Below are 24127 nucleotides of genomic sequence, written 5' to 3'. Positions count from 1 at the left end.
AAGCCAGCCAGGCAGAGCCAATGCTGAGTCAGCCAGAACTCGTTACCCATTGCAGCCACAGAGAGTGGAGGGCTCAAACCTGATCCAGGGAATGTGTCTTCCAACAGTGCTGGGCTGCCCAGCGGCATGCTGTCGGCCAGCACTGGGGATGCAGGGAAGGGTGTGTCAGACCAGGGCGAGTGAGAAGCATGGAGGGGGAGGGGGGGAGGGAGAGGGGGAGGAGGGCGGCGCCGGGGCTGGGCTGAGACTCAGTTGGAGAGTTGAGCCCTCTGTGGAGAGTTAGGACTGTGGCCTTTCACCCCACTTTCCTCCCTGGTCCACTGGACACTTATTTGGCCAACTGTAAGTCAAGGCCAAGGCTGGGCACAGGACACAGCCAGGACGTCTCTTCACACCTCCTGATGGCTGCTCACTCCCTAGCACAGGCATCGGCCCTCCTGCCTGTGTCTGGGTGGCCCGAGGGCTGATCCTTGCACCTGTGACCCTCCCACTCCAAGATGCTTCCTGGGAGTGACCACTGATCGTCCACCCACCACACCCCTCGTCTAGCCAGGCCCACAGCGCGGGGCTTCCAGCCTGCCTGGATCGGCAGGATGATGTCTAACCATTTCCTGGACTGCCCCCCAACAGAGCTCTGATGGAGCCAATGGTGTCCTCATTCTGTGCAGGTGAATTCCACCCTCGTCCCACACCACTGCAGTGCTCTCTAGAGCATCTGAAATAAAACCTGAGTCTGTACCAGGCCTACAGCTGGCCTCCACTAACCCTGGGACTTCATCCTCCATAATTCTTGGCCTCCTCGATGATCCTCCCTTGTTCACAGCTCACTCCAGCCACAGGATGTCTGCACCTGCTGTTCCTCTCATCTTCCAATAGCTAGCTCTTGCAAGTTGTTCAGATCTGAGATGAACTATCACTTCCCCCAAGAGGAGGTGACACCCCTGCCCCCTACATCCCCTCTACCTACATCACCCTCATGATCAACCTTCACTGACCCACTGCTTCCTTTCTGTAACTCAACCTTTTGTCTACTGTCTGACTCTTCCACGAGATGATGTCTCTCTGCAGACAGAGACCGCCTCTGACTGCACCTGGCAGTAGACACTGAGTGAATGAATCCATGTTCTCGCTCCCCTCTGCCGGGGGGTCCCCACAGCAGCCGGCTTTATCATCGTGGTCCTTCTGTCAACTGTGGCATCTGCTAGTTTTCTAACAGACACCCTCTTAATACACCTGGACACAGACTCCCTGGGGGCACAGCCTGGCATGCACACCATCTCGCTGGCAGTACCCGCCAAGCACACGATGTGGTGACCACCATCTCAGTGAGCCCTGGCGGTCCTTAGATTCCTGCCTGCCTCTCCCTTTAGCGATCATTTACTGAGCGTCAGAGCCGTTACAGACCTGTCCAACGTCACACAGCCAGCAAGTGGGGAAACCATGACTCCAGCCCAAGTCTGACTCAACTCTCTACACCCTGGAAGGCTAGGACAATAAATTGGACACTTCTGCATTCACGGAGTTCCTGTCTGGTCACAGAGAAAGTCGCCACAGGGAAATAATGTGGACCGTGGGGAAAGCAACAGCCGAGGGAGAATGAACACACGCTGGGCAGAGACTGATATGGAGAAGAGTGCGGTGCAATAGAACACAGGCTGCGGAGCTGCCAGTGCTGGGTTCGAATCCCAGCCCCTCCCTGCTGTGATTGTGTGACTGGTTCAGTTTCCTTGGGGCTTAGATTAAAGGTTGTGTGGAGCGCTGTGCTGGGAGCAGAGGGGAAGGGAGGGGTTGTCAGCTGTCTCTGCAGCCATGGACACCATGGGTGGAGGGGACAGGGCACTGGGGGGGGGGGCATGAGAGCTGCACCCTGGCAGGACAGGGCAGAGAGCTGCGGAGGAGACGCGTGTTCCTGGGATGTCTCCTGAGGGAAGTCTGGTCCTTCAAGCCCTTGGTTACAAAATCAGCTACAATGCTGGCTGAGATCCAAACGGGGCGTGAGAACAATTGCCCCAATCCTTCCTGAAGGGGCCGAGTGCTGCTACCGCGGTCAGCCACCCCATCCGCTGCCCCACACAGGGCGGGAAGCAGGAAGGGGACACAATCCGCTCTGGGGAGCAAAGCCTCCTTTCTTTTCCGTCCAGGATTAGGGATTAGCTGATAAGATCGTCCGGAACCTTCCTCCTCCCCGGCCAGGTAACCCAGCAGCAACGCCACTCCAGCCTCACAGAGCCCATGCCAGGCCCAGAGGACAGCGGCAGACCGGTGCGGGTGGAGGCCCAGAGGACAGGAGTGGACATTTGCAGGTGGCACAGAGTGGGATGAGGCCGTGCTTCAACACACCCCTGTGACCGTGTGCACCAGGTCTCAACAGAAAGCAGGTTCTAAGCCGGGCACTGATGGCTCATGCCTGTAATCCTAGCTACTCAGGAAGCTGAGATCTGGCTGAGGATTGAGGTTTGAAGCCAGCCTGGACAGGAAAGGCCACGAGACTCCTACTCTAACTGATCACCAAAACACCAGAAATGGAGCTGCAGCTCAAGTGGTAGAGCACTAGTCTTGAGCAAAGAAAAAGCTCAGTAACAGCCCCCACTGACTGACACAGACAGGTAGACAGACAGATAGATGGGTATGAATGATAAGCAGGTCCTGCAGGAGTCGGGGCAAACAGGTTTAGATCTGCATGGAGACCCACCAGACTGTGAGAGACTGGAGGAGAGGGAGGCCCAGGGCTGGACTGCGGTGCGCAGGGCTGCCCAGGGCTGGACTGCGGTGCGCAGGGCTGTGCAGGGCGGGGGGCCTCCAGCCGGAGAGCAGGGCTGGGGTGGGCGGGCCACTCACTTGCCGAGGAAGCACTTGGGCACGGTGCTCAGCTTTCTCCGCCGGTCCTTGATGAGGCTCACCTTCTTGCTCATCATGTGGTACAGCTTCTCCCCCTTCTCTGCGATCATGACGTAGGCGTCGCGCTCCATGCCCAGCTTCAGGCCTGTGAGGGAGCAGCGTCAGCAACAGAGAGGACGCGGGACCCGGGCGGATCATGGCAGCCGCCTGCCCGCACCATGGCACTGAACCGGTTCGGTCTCCAGGTACCGCTCCAAACCCCTGCCACAGGCTGCTTCACCTCCACGGCCTCCACCCCAAGCAACCTGCATGGCTGTCTGAGCTGAGGCAGCGGCCGAAAGACACCAGACCCTGGCCCTACGCGGTGCCCCGGCTTCTACACGGACCTCATCAGGCTCGGCGGTAACAGCAGCAGTACTAATGATAATTATTATCATAGAAAACGCCTCCACAGCACCCACTGTGCTCAGTATGCTCTTCACCAAAACCTGAATGACAGGCACCATGATCACTGCCCAGACAAGGAAACCGAGAAGCTGCTGAGCTGAAAGTGGTGCAGCCCAGCTGAGCTCGGGACACCTGGTCCAGTCCAGAGCTAGGCTCCAAACCACACCCATCCCTGTGCACCCAGCCCCAGACAATCCTCCTGGCAAGGCCCCCTTCACGCCACCCCCAGCTCAACTGCACATGCCCAGCCTGGATTCAAGCCAGAAAGACATGGCCCGGCCCGGTCCAGCCAGGGTCCCTACACCCCATCCTGACCGTGCCAGCAGGCAGACCTAACCTTGTCCTAACAGGGTTACAAGTTTCTTTGGCTGGAGACATTTTAATTTAGTGTGCGTACAAGTAACTTGGGCTTGAACTCAGGGCCTGGGTGTGGTCCCTTAGGTTTTTTTTTCACTCAAGGCTGGTACTCTACCACTTGAGCCACAGCTCCACATCTGGCTTGCTAGTTAGAATTAAGAGCATTGTAGTCTTTCCTATATAAGCTGGCTTTGAACCATGATCCTCAGAGCTCCTGAGTAGCTAAGGTGACAGGCATCAACCACCATCACTTAGCTTTTTAATACGTTTTTAATGCAACAAGATCCAGGTGTCTACGCTCTCTAGAAAAAGTACCCAAGGAAGGGGCCATGCCAGACCCCTCCTGGGCCTGTGACTTGGACGTGGGTGGGAGGAGGGAGAGGAGGGGAAGCAAGTGTGCAAGGCACAATTTACGGGGTCTGTAGATTCCCACTGCCACCAAGGAATGAGGGAAGGAGTGGGTCAGGCAGCATATAGGACAGAAAGATCTGCGCTGGCAAGCAAGCTGGGCTCACGGGCTAGCCAGACATGTGCAGCAGTAAGCCAGCCTGAGTCCTCTAAAACTGGGACATGCAGGGGGTCCTGGGACGGTGGATCAGATATTCCCGAGTATGGCCAAGCCCAAAGCCGCAGCCTTCTGTCCCCATTGTCATACGAGACACTGAGACCTGGGAGCGAATGTGACTCGTCCCTTCCTCCCAACCACGGCAATCTCAGCACAGGAGCTCAGAGCCCACCCCCAGTCCCAGCCTGCCCTGGCTTAATGGAAGCCCTGCAGGCCCCTCCCCCCCCAGGCTTTGATTCGGTGACCAGTGAGCAGAGAAAACCTCGGAAAAAGGAGAAAGCGGGCGTTCCCGAGGGCTCATGGGTGATCACCTGGCCGGTGCCCTGTCTGGGCTGAGCTGCACCACCTGCCACCTCTCAGGCACCGTAAGTGCCAGCACAGTCCTGGGGCTCCCTGCCCACCCACACCTGCCTCCCACCGCTCCGGCCTGTCCCCAGGCCCAGCCCGCGGCCTGCAGGAAACACACGGCCCAGCCCCACACTCACTCTCACGCTGTTCCCGCTCCCGGATGATGGCGTCCAGCCACTTCTGTTTCTCTTCCGCCGTCTTGGCCATGCAGACAAACCACTTGTTCTTGGCGGTGTTGTGGATCTTCCAGCCATTGGTGACAGTGTAGCCATTGCTGTGGTAATCGGCTGCCAGGGGCAGGAGGCAAAGGTGGCTCAGTACAGATGCGGCCATGTGACCCCAGGTGACCCCACGTGACCTCAAGGACCCACAACATGGTGGGAGCCAGGCAGGCCCAGCCTGGCACTCCAGCATGGGGGAGAGGGAGAGGGCCACTGCCAAGGCAGGTTTGGGAGTTGAACTTTCAGCTCTTCCACATGCTCCCTCTCCTAGTTTTGCTACCACAATCAAGGAAGAACTGCTACAAAGACCCCTGACTTGCTGAGCACTGGTGGCTCTCGCCTGTCATCCTAGCTACTCAGGCGGCTGAGATCTGAAGATCGCAGTTCAAAGCCAGCCTGGGCAGGAAAGTCTGTGAGACTCTTACCTCCAATGAACCACCGGGAAACCAGAAGTGGAGCTATGGCTCAAAGTGGCAGAGCGTTAGCCTTAAACACAAAAGATTAAGGACAGTGCCCACGTCCTGAGTTCAAGCCCCAGGACCAGCACCAACACAAAAAACCAAACCAAAGACTTTCAACTTCTCAACAACACAGGCCTGAGGCCTCCTCACCATCCACTGGGCCCTGAGGTTCCTTCGGCCCTCAGTGTACTGACAACTCTACACTGTGGCTGGACAGGAGCAGGCAGCCCTGGTGCAGCACAGCTGCTCTATGCAGGGACATCAGGGCCACAGGTGTCGTGGGACTGAAAGGTCTGTGGTTCCACACCCAGTGGAAGCCCCACTCAAAATGAGCCCAAGAGCACTAGAAACTGCCACAAGATGGCAGAGAATGGCACAAACAGCCCAGTTCTCACCACCCAAAGAACAGGTGAATTGAGCAACAGCCCCACAACAGGTGGTAGGCCCTGGGGAGCCTCGTGCACAGGCGCAAACTCACCCCACCACCAGGTGTGGAGCAGAAGCAGCAGGTGACACAATGAAAACAGCATTTTCTGACTGTCTGAAAACCCTACATACACAAAACCAGGTGCATTTTTAAAGCCATTTAAATGTACATAATCAGGCTGGGATGTAGCTCAGTGGCAAAGCGCTTACCTAGCAAGTGCAACGTCCTGGGTTCGATCCCCAGTACCAAAAAAAAAAGAGAAAAGTTAAATGTACATAATCATGTATCTCTGTAAAGTTCAAAACTAGAAAATTTTTAATTGCTCAATAAGGAATATCTAAGAGGTTTTAAAAAACACTTATTTTATGTTGGTAGGACGACTTGAATTTAGAGTTTTGCAATCACTTAGCTTGTTTACTCAAGGTAGGTGTTCTACCAGTTTAGCCATACCTCCAGTCCAGCTTTTTGCTAGTTATTTTGGAAATGACGTCTCGGAGACTTTTCTGCCCAAGATGGCTTCAAACAGCATCCTCAGATTTCAGCCTCCTGAACAGCTAGGATTACAGGCATGAGCCACCAGCGTCTGACTATAAATACTTCTAAGCAGCAAGAAAAGGAGTGTCGCACATTTCAGACTTGTTGCCTTCAGAGGGAAGGAGACAACGTCTGTGAAGAATCGAGGCATGCTGCTTTGTTTCTCAGCTCGAGGGTGAGACCCAGTGTCCCTTTCTGTGGGTAGCTTTTTACATTCATCAACCAAGGGGAAGAATGAAAACCAGCAAAGGCAGTGCTGAGCCGGGCCAGGCCAGGCTGGCCAGGCTGGTGGGTAGCAAGCGGGGCCCACCTGTCCCATCTTCCACATTCTCCACCTCCATAACTTCAGTGTTGATTCGACCCCTGAAGATGTACAGGGAGCCATTGATGGATTTGGTCCTTTTGGTGGATTTCTTACTCCCGGTGACTCTGAAAGACAGGGGAGGGGGGAAATCACAATTCCTGCAGGGGACGGTGACAGAGGCTGGTGACCCCCCCACCAAGCGGAAGTGGAGATGAGCTGGTGACACAGGGCTGGGGGGGGGGGGGAAGGGCAGGGCCAGCTGTGCAGCTCAGAGATTCCCTGCAGCGGGGGATGCGGGACACCGGTGGGGCACGCTGCAGCTATGGAGATGAGAAGAATGACGATCTATGCGTGTCTTACACACACACACACACACACACACACACGGTTTGTGCAGAAATCCATACAGAAAATGCCCAAAGAAGCATGCAGTTCACTTAACTTTTACAGTGAACACAACTGCGTCAACGCTTTTCACCCCAGGCAGCTCCGGCCACTGCCCCACAGAGGGTCAACTCCACCTTCACGTTCATCCCACATTCACCTCTTTTCATGGTCTCTTTGTTGGTGGTCGCAGGGAACTGAACTCAGAGCGATCACTCGCTCTGCTTTCACAGGGCCTTTTTGGCCCAGACCAGCCTCAGACCTCTCTGAACCTCTGCCTCCCAAGTAGCTGGACCACCACACTAGCTTATTTGTGGAGATGAGGTCCTGCTCAATCTTGCCAGGCTGGCCTCCAACAGCAATCCTATTTCTGTCCCCTGAGCAGTTGGGTTTACAGGCATGCACCACCATGCCCAGCCCTCTCTGCTTTGCTATTTCTGAACTTCCAGCAACTGAGGTCACAGCAAGTCTGTGAGCATCTGACTTCCTTGTTCAACCACCTGACCACGAGTTGAGGACCTGGCTGGGTGCAGCAGTAACACACTCTTCCTGCCACGCATCCTGGGGGAGGGGAGGTACACTAGAAGCCTGGGGCGGGACTCCTGTGTCATGAGTGGCACACAAGCTCAGCCCCAGGAGGAACTGCCCAGTCTCCAGTGGCGGGGCCAGCAGTGGAGGAACATTCTAGTGTGTCCACATCCTCTGGCCCTGGGACCCTTTTTCTCCTGGCCACTGTGGGGCAGGCTAGAGTAGGCATCACACATTGATGAACACCCCTGGAGTCCACCGACCCTCAGGGTCTCTTTCCCAATGACCGTCCCTGACCCATGGCTGGTTGTCTGTCTCGTTGGTGACAGTGTAGTGGGTTCACCCAGTGAACACTTCCCATTTCTCAGGCCACATGGAGTCAGTCAGATTCTCAACTCTGTTCTGTGGCCCTAGAGCAGCCACATCACACAGGAAGGGCTGTGGCACGGTGTGGCTGCACACTAGTCAGCTTTTAACCTACAAAGCTGGGGGTGGGGAGGCTTGCCTAACAACCCACCACCCTGCCAGCGCCCAGGCCACCCTGCGCCTTACCAAGGTTCTCCCGGTGTCTGTGTGCCTTTTTGCCCCCTTCACGGTGGTTTTTGATGAGCAGCAGTTCTTCCCTTTAATGTGGCCTCATGACACTACTTCTCTTGATAACTATACTGTCCTATTTAAGGACTCCTGACCTCCAGATCACAAAGATGAGCCCACCACCACCACCCCCCGCCCGCCCCAGCACCTGGATTTCCGCTTGCAGTAGACTAGGAGGTTGTCAAAGAGGAAGAAGGCCCGCTCCTGGATGTTGCCCGCAGAGATTTTCAGCAAGGTGCCCTGCAGGAGCAGCTGGGTGCAGATGTCCGTGAGGTTGGAGCCCTGGGCAGCCAGGAGAGGCGGTGAGTGACCAAACCTGGGACAGTGCCAGCCAGACCCGTCTTCCCTGCCTCTCCTCGCCACACCTCCAAAGCCCTAACAGGCCCCATGCCCGCCTCTCCAGGCACCTCTGCCAAGATGACAGTGGATGACATTGGCAGGCGTCCCCTCCCCCTGAGCTAGCCTGCGCCGTCCTGGGGCTGCGGGCCCTGTCCCAGAGCACAGGGGCCACCACACGGCCAATGGCAGGTCCTCGGGCCCTGCTGGGTCTCTTGGGCTCTGTTTGGGGTGTTTCTATTGTCTACTGGATCCCCTTGTATTTTTTATTTTTGACGGTGGTGGGGCTTGATCTCTGGGCCTGGACGCTATCCCTTAATTTTTCAGCTCCAGGTGAGCACTTTACCACTTGAGCCACAGCGCCACTTCTGGTTTTCTGGTGGTTCATTGGAGATAAAGAGTCTCATGGACTTTCCTGCCCGGGCTGGCTTTGAACTATGATTCCCAGATCTCAGCCTCCTGAGTAGCTAGGATGACAGGCGTGAGCCACCAGCGCCTGGCTATTTGTATATGTATCTTGATTGTTTGAATTTCCTCGCAAAGTGCCACCTCCTGAAGGACAAGCCAGACTCCCTGGTAAGGCCATCAGCAGGGGTGGACAGAGTCCTCCCTCACCTTACCTCTCTGTCCACCAGCCCTCAGGCTCTGGGGGACACTGAGGCTTGGCAGGAGCAGTAGTCCAGGTCACCCAGGTCACCCATCCCAAACCTCGCTGTCCAGGCCATCTCAGAGACGGGGAGGGGCGCACAGCGGCCTCCCCACCCTAGCCAGGACCACCCTCCGGCAGCGCCCACAGGCTGTGCGGAGAGGAACCTCCACACCAGCCCTGCCGGAAGCCAGCAGCCCATTCCCGGAGGCCTGGAACCCAGGTGCACGGGGCCAGCTGGGCACTGAGAGGTCAGTGAGGCAGAGGAGGCCTCCCAGGGGCACAGCCAAGCACCATGAGGGTGACGCATGGACAGGTGGCGAGGCCTGGACGCTGTAAGTGGACACGAAGCCCAGTGCTCAGTGTGTCCAAGGCCCAGGGTCTACCACAGTGCCGCAGAAAATAAAACCAGGGGCTGGGAATGTGGGCTTAATGGTAGAGCGGCTTGCCTGGCATGCAGGAAGCTCTGGGTTTGATTCCTCAGTACCATATGCACAGATAAAACTGAAGTGGTATTGTGGCTCAAGTGGTAGAGTGCTAGCCCTGAGAACAGAGAAGCTCAGGGACAAAGCCCAAGTCCTGAATTCAAACCCAGGACTGAAGAAACAAAGAAAGAAAGAAGAAAGAAGGAAAGAAAGAAAGAAAGAAAGAAAGAAAGAAAGAAAGAAAGAAAGAAAGAAAGAAAGAAAGAAGGAAAGAAAGAAAGAAAGAGGGGGGAAGGGGGAGGGAGGGAGGGAAGCAAGGAAGGAAGGAAGGGAGGGAGGGAGGGAGGGAGGGAGGGAGGAAGGAAGGAAGGAAATCAAAGCCTCATGAGCTAATCCCAATACCCTCTGCAGACTCAGGGAGCCCTCAGAAGATGTCTCATCACACAGAGGGAAACTGAGGCACACGGTGGTAAAGGGACTAGCCGTGAGTAAGGGAGTCAGCTGGGGTGTGACCACTCCCTTTCCCTCTCCCTCCCACCTTTTCCCTCCCCTTCACCTCCTCCTTCCATCCCTCCCCTCCCCTCCCTTCCCCCAGGCTGCCTAGGGGTGGGAGGGACAGCCCAGATGTGTTTCCCCTACCAAATCCAAGTCTCTAATCCAGGGCAGGGGCGCCCAAGCAGGGGAGGAGGCCTGTCCCACAGGGATCCAAGACACCAAGGAACAGAGACGCAAACAGGATGACTTGTATTTATGGTCCATCCCTGAGTCCCTGGGCCTCAACCTCAGTCTTGTTCTCTGCCTTGTGAGCAAGACAGACACTGATGGTGCTAAACCGAAGGGCTCTGGCAGTGGAGGTGTCTTGCTCCCTCCCTCTCCCCTCCTTTAGTATCTAACAGAAAGAACAAGGCTGGGGCCGCCAGGGGAGGGAGGAAGGGGCAGGGGAAGACCTCCCGGCCAGCCAGGCCCCCGGAGGCCATGCCATGACCCGCACCCACAGACCAGTGACACCCGCAACACCTGAAATGAGGACGCAAGTGGAGGGGGCACCTTGCTGCAAAGCCCAGACTGGCCTTGAACTCGCAAGCTGCCACGTCCTGCAGGTGCGACACTGCTGGTGCAGCGGAGGCCACAAGGCAAAGCTGATGCCCCCAGATGAAAGCACTGAGCACACCAGCTGCTGCGCCAGCTTCACCCGAAACACGGCTTCTTCTATGCAGAACCCAGTATTTTCATGGGTGACCCCGGAGGCCTCCAGGGAGCTGAAGGCACCCCGCAGAGGGGCATGGCAGCCAGGCCTCAGCCTCCTGCCACCAGGCAGTGTGTGTGGGATCCCGAAGCTCAGGAAAAGAACTGTAAATCCCAAACCCAGCCAGAAAAATCCCCGGTGCCTCCGGCAGTGTCCGGCCGGAGCCTTTCATCTTCGGCTCCAGCAGCTCCAAGCTGAGGCTTTGATTTCTTTTTCCCCCCCATTTCCCCCTATAGGCTCCTGAGAAGTGTCTAATAATCTAAGGGGAGGCTCAAGCAAATACATCACAGACAACCTCACAACCTCAAGGGCTGGAGGTGTGGCCCAGTGGTGGAGTGCCTGGCGGGGGAGTGCAGGCCGAGTAAAAACCCCAGCACGTCCTCTCACAAAATCACAATCCTGAGGAAGTCACGCCGTTCACTGAGCAGCTGCTGAGTGCTGGATGAGCACCCTGGGGTTCAGATAGGAAAATGTGTCCTGGGGTCCCGGGAAAAGACGCATCTGAGCGGCATTCTCTCCTGCGGTAGACGTTCACAAGCTACTCTCCAGTCCTGAGTCGGAAGCTACAGCCAGCAGCTGCAGTGCTGGTAGCTCACACCTGTAATCCTACCCACAGAGGAGGCTGAGCACCAGAGGATCACAGGTCCCAGAGAAGCTCGCCAGACTCAATCTTAACAGACGAAGCTGGGCATGGTGGCACACACCTGTCATCCCAGCTACGGTGGGAAGCATAAAATAGGCATGTGTGGCTGGACACAGGCGGCTCACGCCTGTAATCCTCCCTGCTCCTACTCAGGAGTCTGAGAACTGAGGACCAAAGCCAGCCTAGGCAGCAAAGTCCATGAGACTCTCCTCTTCAATTAACCACTAAAGAGCAGGAAGTGGAGCTGTGGCTTAAGTGGTAAGAGTACTAGCCTTGAACAAAGAAAGCTCAGAGGCAGCACTCAGGTCATGAGTTCAAGCCTAGGACTGGCACATAAGCAGGAATCAAACCCCCATTTCAAAACAACCAATAGGGGCTGGGAAGGTGGCTCAGTGGCAGAGTGCTTGCCTTGCATGCATGAGGCCCTGGGTTCGTTCTTTGGCACCACATAAGCAGAAAAAGCCAGAAGTGGTGCTGTGGCTCAAGTGGTAGAGCGCAAGCCTTGAGCTGAAGAGCTGAAGGACAGCACCCAGGCCCAGAGTTCAGGCCCCACGACCGACCAAAAAAAATAATAACAACCAATAAAAAGTGGGCTAGAGGCGTGGCTTAGCAGTGGAGTACTTACCTAGCAAGCATAAGGCCCTGAGTTCAAATCTCAGCACAGCTTTTTTTTTTTCAAGTTGCACACCTGGCAGGTAGGGCAGAGTGGGGTACAGGGAGGGCTGGGGGTCCAGAGGCAGCTGCTGGGGGGCACAGGGCCCAGAGAGGTACCAGGTTTTCGAGAGAAAACTCAAAACCTGGATTTCTGTGTTGACTCTGGTGGAGAATCCGCCACAGCGGCGTGGCCTGAACCCCGCCCCAGGCCCCAGGCCCCTTGTGGGCTGCGGCCCCGCCAGACGCACCTCCCAGCCCTCGATGTGTGACTGCAGCTGCTCCAGCGCTTCCAGCTTCTCCATCTGCCGCTTGGTCTCGTTGATGTTGGCACACACCGTCTTCATGGCCTGCAGGGCACTCTGCACTGCGGGGTGGTCCGGGTGCTTGCCGGGGGTCCTCTTGGCCAGCTCCTGCACCGAGGAGGGGCACGGGAAAGGAGCTCAGCCCGGCTCAGCGGCAATCCCACCCGAGCAGTGACAGAACGGACACCACCTCGCATGGCCCGGCGATGGACTGGCAGAGGAGGAGCAAAGTGAAGCCGCTAAGTAGACAGCAGGTCGGTCAGAGAAAGACCATGGAGAGGAGCCGGAATCAAGGGATCAGGAAGTGCTGTTTCATACAGTGGGGGGGGGGAATGGGGAGGTTTGGGGAATCTGAGCAGAGACCTTGGCTGAAAATCTGAGGGAAGAATATGATGGGTAGAAGGAATGGTACATAACAAAGAACAGCAAGGAGATAATGTGAGGAGTGGAGCAAAGACAGGAAGACTTCGAGACGGACAGGTCACAGGTCTTCTTTTTGCTGGGGAGGGCAGGGTGCTAAGGTTGGAACTCAGGACCTCGTGCTTGCTAAGCAGACTTTCTACCACCTGATCCACGCCTCAGCATTTTCCCCTTTCGTTATTTTCCAGGTCAGATCTCACAGTTTCCCCCAGGGCGGGCCTCAGATCACCATCCTCCTACTTGTACCTGCCCACCACCACCAGGGTCTTTGTTGGCATGAGGTATCACTAGCTTTTTTGTACAGGCTGATCCAGGGAGGGGCCAGAGTTATCCTCTCTCACAGGGAGGAAACTGAGGCACAGAGCAGAGCCAGAGGCGCAGCGTGGGCTTGGTGGGTTGCTATGGGCTTTGGCAGGCCCAGTGCAAACAACCTCCTCGTCTGAGCAGTGCAGCGTCTGAGCAGGACAGGCCCTGGGGAGCCCTTGGCCACCAGAGGGGAGGCCGTGAGGCCACCGCCACCCTGCAGGGCCAGGGCCGAAGGGGAAGCCCCCTGCAGCAGGGCGGTGACCGCCCCGGCATCCGCCTGCCTGCTGTCCTGTGGTTTCTCGAGCAGCCGTGAGGAGGGCTTCCAGGCAGGGAGGATGTGGGCCCCGGGGAGCTACCGGGGTTCAGCTCTGAGCAGGCCACCCTGGGCGCCCCCTCCCACAGCCCCACCAAGAGAAGTAGCCTGGCACAAGGGCCTCCAATGCCAGACCAACAGCCAGACACACATGCCTGTGGCAACTGCCCATCCACCTGTTTGCTCAGTCTCACTGGGGCCCAGGGAAGGCCCAGGGTCCCCAAGGGCCTGGAAGATGAAGAGGTGGGGAAAGGAAGATGACCGGGGGAGTGGTCACCAGCCTGAGTCCCTGCCCAGCAGGGGCTCTACATCCTCCTCCTCACCAAAGCCCCGCCCAGCAGCGCCTGCAGCTTCCCCTGGAGGGCCCCAGGAGGCTGCAGAAGAGAGATGTGCGGGAGAGGCCAGACCCTGCCCGCCCACTTGGAAGGCTGTCCTGTGCGCTCACCTCCCATGCAGCTTGCCTGGTCTCCTCAGGGGGAAGGGGGGGGCTGTCTGCATCCGGGACACACACCCTTCCAGGAAGTGCCCTCGCCATCCCCCGGCCGTGGACCTCACTTGGTGCTCCCGGGGTCGCTGGCCCGGCCAGATGTGGCCAGCTGCCATGACAGCCTGCCACTGGATGGCAAGGTCCCCGTGCGGAGCTTGGGGGACGGCTGTGTCACCCCGCCAAGCAGGGGAGGGGAGGTGCAGAGACCCGGACGCCCAGGGCACATTCTGCAAAAACACCCAATGCGGAGTTTTCTACTGGGGCAGCTGCCACCGTGGACAGCTCCGCACTCACTGACCAGCATGGCCGCAGGATGAACAGCCACAGGGTGGGCAGCCAGCACACCAAGGGAGACAAAAGCAAAAGCAGGGTGAGGGGACAGGAAGGGGACCGCGTGGTCCTGTCACGGAGGTGGCCAGGGAAGAAGGCCCCCTGAGATCAGGACATCCAGGCAGCAAGGCTGGACCAAGTCCAGGGAGGGAGTTCTGGGATACCTGGGGCAACAACGTCCCAGGCAGAGGCAACAGCACGTGCAAAGGCCCTGAGGCAGGATCCTGCCCGGGGTGTTCACAAACCCTCAGGGAGCCAAGAGTGGCTGAGCAAAGTCAGACAGAGAGGAGACAGAGGAGACAGAGAGGACGCCAGGGTGAGCTGGTGAAGGGCCCGGCAGGGGATTTTCAGCATGAACTGACTCTGAATGCGTGGGTTGGGGGGGGTCTGGGGAGGGGCACATGGGAAGTCTGCCAGGAGCCACAGCAGGCCATGGGGAGAGGGGGACACAGGAGCTAGGAAGTGGTCAGGCCCTGGGCAGGTGCTGAGGTGGAGCTGGCAGGACTTCCTCTGGGGCTGGGCATGGGTGGGGTGAGTGGGGGGGGGATAGGAGCTGGGGGGAGGGGAAAGGAAGTGGGAGCCAGAAGTGGGGAGCTGGGGGGGAGGTGAGAGATTGGGGGGGTGAGTCAGGGCAGAGGGAAGGAGGGGGAGGGGGAGACTGGGGCAGGAGGGGGGGATCCTGGAGGGTGGGGGAGGTAGGAGCTGGGGGGGGGCAGCAGGTGTCAAAGAGAGTTCCAGTCTGTCCTGAGTGAGTTGGAGGAGGAAGGAGGCACTGCTGCCTGAGGAAGCCATGGGGGGGGGGGGGGCGGCGTCTGAGGCAGAGGGGTGCCAGCGCTGGTGAGGGGCTTGCTAAATAAGAGCTGCTGTCCCGCTGCTGTGTGCAGGAGAAGCCTGGTGTTGGGAGACGGGGCAGCGGGGAGGGTCCCCAGCTAACATCATCAGCACAGAGGGGAGAGTGGAAGTCGTGGGAAAGCCCATCCAAAACCACGTCTATGGATGTTCACAGAGACGTAGATCTGCACAGAAAGCGGAGACGGCGTAAATAAAGGTCCAGCCACACCGTGGAATCTCATTCAGCCATAAAAAGGAGTAGAGTACAAACACAGGCTACCCGATGCTAAAGAAGCCAAGGCATGAAAAGACAAGTATTAACTCCGTTTATGAGAGATCCAGAGAGGTCCATTCCCAGACACAGAACGAAGCCAAGTTACCGTTCGTGGCTGAGGAGGAAAAGGGACTGCTGGTAGGCCTGGGGCTTCCTTTGGGGTGCTGGGAACATTCCAGAGTTACCGCAGTGATCGCTGAAGAGACCTTGAATATCCCTTTAAGTGTGTTGTCTTTTTGTTTTTAAAGGCCCCAGAATGGTCAAGGCCATCACAAGACCAAGTGGACATATGGAAAGACCAGAAGGAAGCCCCACCAGCTCACTGAGATCCGGGGAGCAAAGGCCGCTGGGAGCCAGCGGCCAGCAAGGAGGGAGGCCGGGACTGTGGCACCCCCTCCAGCTAGCTACGGCCTCTACCTGCCTGGCAGCACCGGCAACAGGAGCCAACAGCAGCCAGCGTACCATGGGCTCCACAGCAAGAGCTGTGTGTGCTCAGAGAGTGTCCTGCAGAGGCCAGGGTGCTGGGTCCCAACTCTCGGGCCAGCCAGCTGTGCACCGGGGGCATCACCCAAAACCCCAATCATCTCCCTGGCTGGAAGCGTGGATGGAAAACTCCACAAAGTCTGCAAATACTATCTAGCCCAGGCTGGTCTGGAGAGCTGACACAATGTGCTGGCTGTTCTTACGTTAATGTTCAAGTCCAGAGTTTTGGGCTGCTCCCTTTAAGAAGGCTTTCTCTCTTGCCTCCTTCTCTCCCAGCAGACTCCGACCCTGTGGCTGGCACCATTCAGAGGTCAGGGGGACAAGGAGGCCCATGGGGGCCAGGGGACATCTGTGGGGGTGTCGGAGGCCAAGGGGACAGGCTGCAGTCTGAATCCCAGGCAGGAGCTCACAGGGCTGCCTTTCAGAAATGCACTGGAAAATGTGACAGGAAGGAGACACTTGTGGGTGACAAGGTCCCCTCGGACCCAGCTGCTCACTGATGCAAACGCTCTGGTCATGAGCACCAAAGGCCAGGACACTGGGCTGCTGCCAGCGGGGGAGGCGTGCGGTCCCCACAGGGATGGGAGGTCCTGCTGGCTGGCCCCGAGCTCCCCGGATGCCCCATCCACCCGTCACAACCACCGTCATGAGGAGGAAAAGGAGTAGCTCCCAGAGGCACATCAGCCCCATGAGCAGCTCTGCTGAGGAGGGTGAACCATGGCTGCCACACTTCCTACGGACCTCTCCTGCAGTGGGGCTGAAGGTCTGCACGCTGTCCTGTTCTCCCGGGAGTCTGACCGCTAGCCCCTGGGGAGACGGAGGCGGATGCAGGCCTCACAGCCACCTGTGCACTGGTTCCACCCCAAGTGTCTGGAACTTGCTGCTCTGAGAGCCACTGGAACCTCAAACTTTGTCCAGACCCAGAATCCAAAGAGTTAGCGGCTCAGACGGTAGATGGTCAAGGGTCTAAAGTCAGGAAGGGACCAGGCCTGGCACAAACCCACAGAGCTCAGGCTGCTTGTCTTAGGCCTCAACAGGGAACAAGAAGTGCTGTATGTCTGATGCCTGAGCACCTGGCAGCTCAGAATGCCTGTCGGGGGAGGATCTGGGAAGACACTGGTCACACCACGGCTTCCCTGCCCTGTGGCCTCACCTCCCCAAGCAGGCCAGTCACCGTGCTGACCAAGTTGCCGCAGCGCCTGTTCACTCATCCTGACAAGTTGGAAGGGCTCTTAGCACAAATCCATGCTCCAGAGGAGAAATCAAAGCAGGAGTGGCATGGCCGGCTCAAAGTCACATAGCTGACAAGTGCCCAAACCCAGGCGGCCTTTGGCTCCTGTTACATCCTCTTCTGAATGTGTTTTGTTTTGTTTAGTTCTCAATAAGCTACCAGCAGCGGGAGCCCAGGGGCCAGCCAGGGCACTGCCATCACCCAACACTTGTTAGGGCTGAAAAACCCTGACAGGGAGCACAAGGTGGCAGCACCCAGTGGGACTCTGAAGCTGAGACCCAAGCGCCTTGGGTCTCCACACACTCAGATCTACCCTGCTCTGCTCAAGATCCAGCCCGGGTGGCTGAGCAGAAGGAGAAAGTAGACACAAGCCAAGCCACCCCAGATTTGGGGGGAAGCGGGGGGAGAGGTCCCATCTGTCCTCTTTTCCAGCCTTGTGGGCTCTAGTGACTAGTTCAAGGGTAGAGTACAGGACCCAAGTCTTGGCTGAGAGTCACTGGTTCACTGACCCAGACCTCAGCCAATCAGAACACAGCATTGCTGCTCAGCTCAATGTCACTGGACCTGAGTAGAACATACAACCTTGTCTCAGCCAACCAGAACAAAGCATTGCTTCCCTGATCTCTGTCAGGAGACCTGACTGGAATGTAAGACTGTGTCTCAGCCAATCAGAACACAACACGGCCCTGCTCGCTGTCATTGGACCTGAGTGGAACGTACAACCCTGTCTCAGCCAATCAGCTGCACTACTCAGAGGCTGGTCACCTGTGTGAACAGTAAATAAAGGTCTGAGCAGGTTAGAAGACAGAGCAGTACAAGGAAAGGCTTCATGAGATTGGCTCAAGTCAAACCACATGGCTCAGAATTTGTGACAAGTCTGATGACTCTCCGGACTTCCTGAGAAGCACTAGAGCTGCTCACACTCACACTGACTCCCAGCTTGAGGAGGCGTGCGATCAGAGTGACTCCACGGTATAAAGAAGTGAGCAGGGAGGAGGTCAGGGCCTGGTCTGGATGCAGCCGGCCGGGAGCCAACACTGCCGGCAGACACCTCGGCTCCTTGAAGTAGCAGAGGCCAGTGCAGGGCAGGTTTCCTGTGACACTTCCTCTCTGGGGAAGAGCCCGGTGAGCCTCACCTTGAGTAGGAGTGGGTACTTGCAGATCCGCTGGATCGGGGACAGCAGGTAACCCTCCAGTGGGATGTCCGTGGTCTTCCGGCCTCCCAGCAACATGCAGCTCTGCAGGGACAAGGACCTTCATTATCACTTGCCACCAAGGCCCAGCACCTGTGCTCTAATGTAGCAGGACACTTGGGAAGCAACTTTGCAACCCAAGGAGAAGTGGAAAGGCCATCATCTACAACCCAGCACAAAACCTACCTCAAGGTCCAGGCGGCCTGGGAGCCGGATGCAGGTAAAAAGTCTTAGACCAAACCACAGGCATCACCCAGTGTCTGCAGCTGCTTTCGAGCTATGAAGGCAGCCTTGAACAGTTCAAGTGGAGACCGTACAGTTGCAAAGCCTGAAACATTTACCATCTACCTTTCACAGGCACAGTTGCCAGCTCCCGGTCATGCACACGCTGACTGTCAACCGTCACCCAGGGACAGTAACTAGTGCTGCATTACAACAGCAGATGCTGAGGCAGTCGAAACAGCCATTCACTAGGAAGTGGGCTCACAGGTGGGCACTGCCGAGTGTATACCAACCATCCAGCTAGCCCAGTTAGGTGCAGCTCTTACCAGGACTCAATGACCTAACTCCTCCCACAGGTGCCCAGCTCTGTCCGTGCCGTCACTCAATGCCCTGGCCCCCGGGTACTGCCTCCTCCAGGGCAGCCCAGGGTGCTTTGTCCTCCCCCCACAGAGACAAAATACAGTGTCATTACCACCCTGTGCACTGTTAACATGGGCAGGGAGAACCAGAGGGCTGTCACTGGAAACCATGACCAGGCCAGTGTCACAGCGCAGACGCTGGCATCTTCCACTTCAGCTCACCCCCAGAACAAGCCAGCCGAGAGGAGGGGTTCTAGCATGCAGGCTGCGGAGGACTCCAGGTTTAGAACCACAGTGCTAAGCATCTGGCCCATCCGGCCCCTGAGATCAGCCTGCACTGGGCTCTCGGGACTGCTCTTTCTTCCTGGAGCCTCTGTGGTGGGGACCCAGGCCCTTTGGAATGGGAACTTCTCCCACGCAAGCATAGGGTTTTGGACATCAGGGACCCTGAGTTACGTGTCTACGGTCCACGGTCCTGGGTCCCTGGGCTCATGAGATGCCAAACACATCCATAAGCATAAATTAACAAGGCAAGGAAGGAGCTGGTGGCAGCGCCCCCACCCCCAGCCCGGCAATGAGGCACCTCAGCCCCCCACCACAGCGGCCCAGAAGACCGGAAGTGAACTTGGATTCTGGGGGGAAGGGCTCCCAGCCTGTCACTCACACACTCGGTGTGGGCCCACCCGGTGCTGGGCACAGGTCCAAGCCTGGGGTGGGGGGTGGGGCTCGCACTCAGATGCAGGTGTGAGCTGACGGCGTTACCAAGGGCCGCGTGTGCCAGGCAAGGACCCTCCCGTGCACGGCAAGCTGGGGCTCATGGCTTAGAACAGCGCGGGCTGTCTCCTTCCCACAGGGACTCAGCCGGGGGTGCTGCCCTCGAACTCTGCAACACACCCACCTCCGTGGGAAGCGGCGTGCAGCAGCCGGAGCCCCGCTGTGGCCCCTAGCTCCCCACCCCCATGGGTGCCCCCGGCACAGATGGGGTTCAGGCCATGGCAGCTGAGGTACCAGCCCGACGCTGCTCACACTCAGGCCTTTGTCTTCGGGGCCAGCGCGCTCCACTAGCTGCCCTGATGATGTCAGTGCTGGACAGGGGCCGGGGAGCCTGGGGGTGGGCAGAGCTTTCCAGAAGCTCCGGGGCCTGGCAGGAGAAGGGCTGGTCCCTTTGTCCAGGATCAAGGAGTCTCCCAGGACTGCCACGGACACTAGCCGAGTCCCCGGCCCTCCAGACTGTCTGGCTTTAATCTCATTTTGAAGGGAAAACAACAAACACACAGAGCCGCCATTCATCACTCCTGCCCCTCCCCCCAGGGCCTGGGAAGAGCCGTCCCATTCACAGAAGACACTCAGGTGAGCGGCCACGGGCTTCCCCCCGGGCTCTGCACCCTTCCTGGTGGTTCTCCCCAGAGCCAGGGTTGGGAATGGCCAGCCCCGCCTCCCCAAAGGGTCTCCCACAACCTGCCTATCACCCTGTGTCCCACCCCAAGAGGGATCTCTCATTCACCTGGCACACCTGCCCCTGCCCCTCCTCCCCGCCCCGCGCCTGGCCCTGAGCCCTCCTGGCCCCCGGAGTTGGCCAGTTCATCCACACCACAGGCCAAGGTACCCCAGGGACGCCTGCTGCCCTGCCACCTTCACCTTGCCCGTGCCGGGGCAGTGGCCTTGTGGGGGCTGGGCGGTGGGTGGAAACAAGGTCTTCACCGCCGTCATCTGGTTAAGATGAGGTCACACTGGACAGGGGACCTGACTGGAAGGACTCGAGTCCTTGTAGGAGCAGGAGAGGACACAGGAGGCCACGGAAGAGGGGCAAGGCAGGGACTGCAGCGGAGGGAGCCGCAGCCAAGGCGTTGGGGGGCGGGGGGGGGGAGACAAAGCCTTTCCGGGAGCACTGGAGGAAGCGTGCTCCTGTGAACTCCAACTCAGGCTCCTGGCCTCCAAAACTATCCGAGTAAGTGTTGTTTAAGCCCCCCAGGGAGGACCGCTGGCCAGGCAGCTGTGGACAGGCACGTCGGCCTCTCCTGGTCTTCCTTACACAGGACAAAGGACACTGTTCTCTGACTGTGCTGTCACCACCCTGCCCACTGCAGACAATGACACCAGCTGGTCCCCAGAGGAAGGCCACGCACTCCTGCGGGGACGAAGCCCACGAGCCTGCATCCGGCAAAGGCCCGAGATCTGAAAGCAGCCTGTCTGAGCCCACTCAGGTAGAGTTCCAGAAAAGCAAAACAGCCTTTGTGGAGAAGGGTGCAGTGCTCCGCTCTGCACACAGAGGACACAGCCAGGAAGAAGTGGAGAATCTTCTGTGGTACAGGGGAGGGAGGGGACGCCCCCGGCGGTGGCACTGGGGGCCAACACGGAAACGTGCGCCACTCGATGAGCGTGCTGAGTATTGGAAGCTGTGCCTGAACATAAACGTTTCTCTCCAGCTCTCGGCTCTTTCCAGGGACTTGTATTCCTGAATCACCATCCTCTTCCGGTGTCTCTGGCCTTGCTTCTCCTCCCACTACCTGGAAGCTTTTCCCTCCAGTTACTCCACAGCTCCCTCTCCCTCCGTCCACTACTGCACTGTCCTCTGCACCGCATCTTCCTCGAAGACTAAACTGAAACAGCAGCCACATGCTCGACTCACCGCCCTCGACTTCCTTTATGTCCTCCGTAGAACTTGAGGCTGAATGAGAGAATCCTCTACAAGAACGGTCAGTCTGGGAGGACAGGCATTGTTCCTGCCTTCTTCGTCTGTAGCCGCAGGGCTCAGACTCATCTCAACCAGAGAAGAACTTGTGAAGGTGCTGGTGAAAAAGTGATTGAGCCAGTGAATGAGTTCATGAATGAATGGTGTTAGAGTAAGTGAGGAATCAGTGAATGGATGAGTGGGGTAAAAGGGAGAGGGAATGAATGAGTGGAGTTATTAGTGAGTGAGCAAGTGGATGAGTGAGTGACTGAAGTGAAAGAGGGATGGGATGAATGAATGAGTACGTGAATGAAGGAGGAGGGAGGGAATGAGTGAAGGACCCCCTTACTACGGACAAGCAAACAGACACGAAACGCTCGAGTCCTGTCGCATCACCAGCGAGAGCATAGCACGTCATGCAGAAAGCCAGATTCCATCTGTTCCTGGCATCTTAACATCCCACAACAGACTCGTGACAGCTCTTTTGCAGGTGGCCAAGAGCTAGGAGACGCCAGGAAAAAGGGAGACAGATGGCATGTGTGCTGGCACCCACCCGTCCCCAGCCAGCCCTAGGCCAGCTGCTGCCAGTCTACCAGGAAGACGGGGCCAGAGAGGGAGGGAGAGGTTGGGCTCTTTCCTTTCTAAGCCCTTGTCCGCATCTTCTGGTCACCTTCCTCTTCCCAGGACCCCAGCTGGGGACAGGGGACACCCTCCAATGACAGGCAGAAGGAACTGGGTGCTGGCACTAAAGTTTCTGAAAGGCAGAAACGTGGCCACCCCGGTCCACAGGGGTGGACGTGACCAGTGTGAGTTCATCTTCGCGTTCAGCTCCTAGTACGTTGTGAGTATGAAGGTGAAGACAGAAACATGAAGGTACAGTAGCCAGGGAGGAAGACGGCAGCCACAAAACACATGAAAGCCAGAGATGAAAATGGAACCAGCTGGCCAATTTGCCACCTTCGGATGCTCGCGGGAACTGGGCCAAGTGGCGTGAACCCGCCCATGAGTGAGCAGCAACGTTCTGAACTGCAACTCTGGAAATACTTAGCTGGAGACTGCGCCTTCCTTACATGCAACCCAGCTCCTGGAACCTGGTGACACGCCTGTGCTACGCGTGCTGATCTCAGCATTCTGGTAGAAAAACGAATTGTGTGGGACCAAGGAGTCTGTGATGGAATGAGGGGAGACTCCGAGTGCGGGGCCAGGACTGGAACCTCACGAGCTCAATCACTCTTCGAGTACGGACTCTTAGTAACCACTTACTGTTCTGTAACCCTAAACATCACCTCTGGCGATGGCTGTGAGGCGTCCCCTGGCATATTCCTCCACAGCAGTGTAATTCTGAGCAGGGCACAGGGCTGACCAAAATGAAGTCTACATTTTCCAGCCTCCCTTGCAGCTAGATGTGGTCATATGACTGCATCTGGCCAATGGGATGTGAGTGGAAAAAGCAGGTGCAGACTATCCTCCTCACCCCACCCCATCCGACCACCTACAATTAGGATGTGATGAGGGGGTCACTGCACCTTGTCCTGGAGGGCCACTCCTAAGTTCTGGACCTTTGACCAACCCAGAGTGTCTACAACCATGCTGCCAACGTGAGGGAGAAACAAATGCCCATCTTGTTTAAGCCACTGTCACAAGGTGGACAAATGTGTTATCTCCACTCATCCACAACAGATGGGCTGCAAGGCTCAAAAGAGGTGACAACTGACAGCGTGTCTGATGGGTAAGTAAAGCTCTTGATGAAGAGATGACATGGGCATCGACCATCCTGCCTGACCACCATCCACCCTCCACTGACACGCAGCCCCACAAACCCAAACCAGCTCTGCTTCTGTGACTCATTCTGCCCTCAAGCCCTACAGGTGTGTGTGGATCCAACTCCGCCCTCCGCCCTCAGAAGTGACCAATCAGGACATCACCCAATTCTCTCTTCTAGAGCAATTGGTCCAGAGATAAGGTTTTGAACCAAGCTCAGCCATTGAACATCAGACTGGAGATTTTTCCCTGTTAAAAGGAGGAAAGAGGAGACTGGCTGATCCTGAGGCTGCTTGGCTACAGAGGGAAAGCACAGGACTTCCAGAGGCCATGTTGCCAGAGACCAGGGAGGACCTGTCTGAGGATGGACAGCCCAGACCCATTCCTGACGCCATAGTTTGCACACCGACACTCTGCCATGCCTACAGCCCTCTCAGGGCTCAAACGTCCCCGGATCCTACTGCCTCAAGGTTTCACCAGCTTCCTTCCATTTCTGGGTAACCCTGATACCCAGTAAGCCCAGTATCAACGGCAGTAATGCAATCACCACTGTATTTGTCAGGATCACCAGCCAGCACCTGGGGGAGTCAGACCCAGCCCCTGCCTGCCCTTGCAGTTCCACCAGCCAGAGCCCACCAGAAAAGCGTTGCCCGGCCTGCCTCCCAAAGCTGACCAGGCAGCGACGCACTCACCAGAAGGAAGGCCCGTGCAGTGGGGATCTTGTTGAGTTCCACCAGCAGCCTCAGAGCCTTCTCGTGGTTGCTGCAGTACTCCTCGTACACGCAGAACTTGTCCTTCTGCAAGACAGGGGCAGAGCTGGGGAGGCGGGCCCGGAGGAGGGCAGGTGCTGGAGGGGCGCCCCTGGCCACAGGCCAGGTGGGGGAGGACAGGCCTCCCAGGCCCCACGAGGCTGCTGTGTGGGGGTTTAGGAGGGGTAGGCCTGCTCACTTGGGGTTCCCTCTCTACATGTCCCAGTGCTGTACCCA

General features: G+C 57.5%; 1 protein-coding gene across 1 annotated transcript in view; it reads right to left on the bottom strand.

Annotated features, from left to right (window-relative positions):
• The window catches only part of Prex1 (phosphatidylinositol-3,4,5-trisphosphate-dependent Rac exchange factor 1), a 77017-nt gene that overhangs the window by 32936 nt on the left and 19954 nt on the right, over nucleotides 1-24127 (bottom strand). The window contains exons 5-11 of the mRNA XM_013024315.1: nucleotides 23834-23938; nucleotides 18072-18173; nucleotides 12207-12368; nucleotides 8157-8290; nucleotides 6509-6627; nucleotides 4693-4842; nucleotides 2839-2983 (exon numbers count right to left, since the gene is read on the bottom strand). Coding sequence (XP_012879769.1) covers nucleotides 2839-2983; nucleotides 4693-4842; nucleotides 6509-6627; nucleotides 8157-8290; nucleotides 12207-12368; nucleotides 18072-18173; nucleotides 23834-23938 — 917 coding nt within the window. The remainder of the gene's footprint in view (nucleotides 1-2838; nucleotides 2984-4692; nucleotides 4843-6508; nucleotides 6628-8156; nucleotides 8291-12206; nucleotides 12369-18071; nucleotides 18174-23833; nucleotides 23939-24127) is intronic.

Source organism: Dipodomys ordii, unplaced genomic scaffold, assembly GCF_000151885.1.
Source record: "Dipodomys ordii isolate 6190 unplaced genomic scaffold, Dord_2.0 Scaffold75, whole genome shotgun sequence".
NCBI lineage: Eukaryota > Metazoa > Chordata > Mammalia > Rodentia > Heteromyidae > Dipodomys > Dipodomys ordii.
This window is presented reverse-complemented; position numbering and strand designations above follow the sequence as displayed.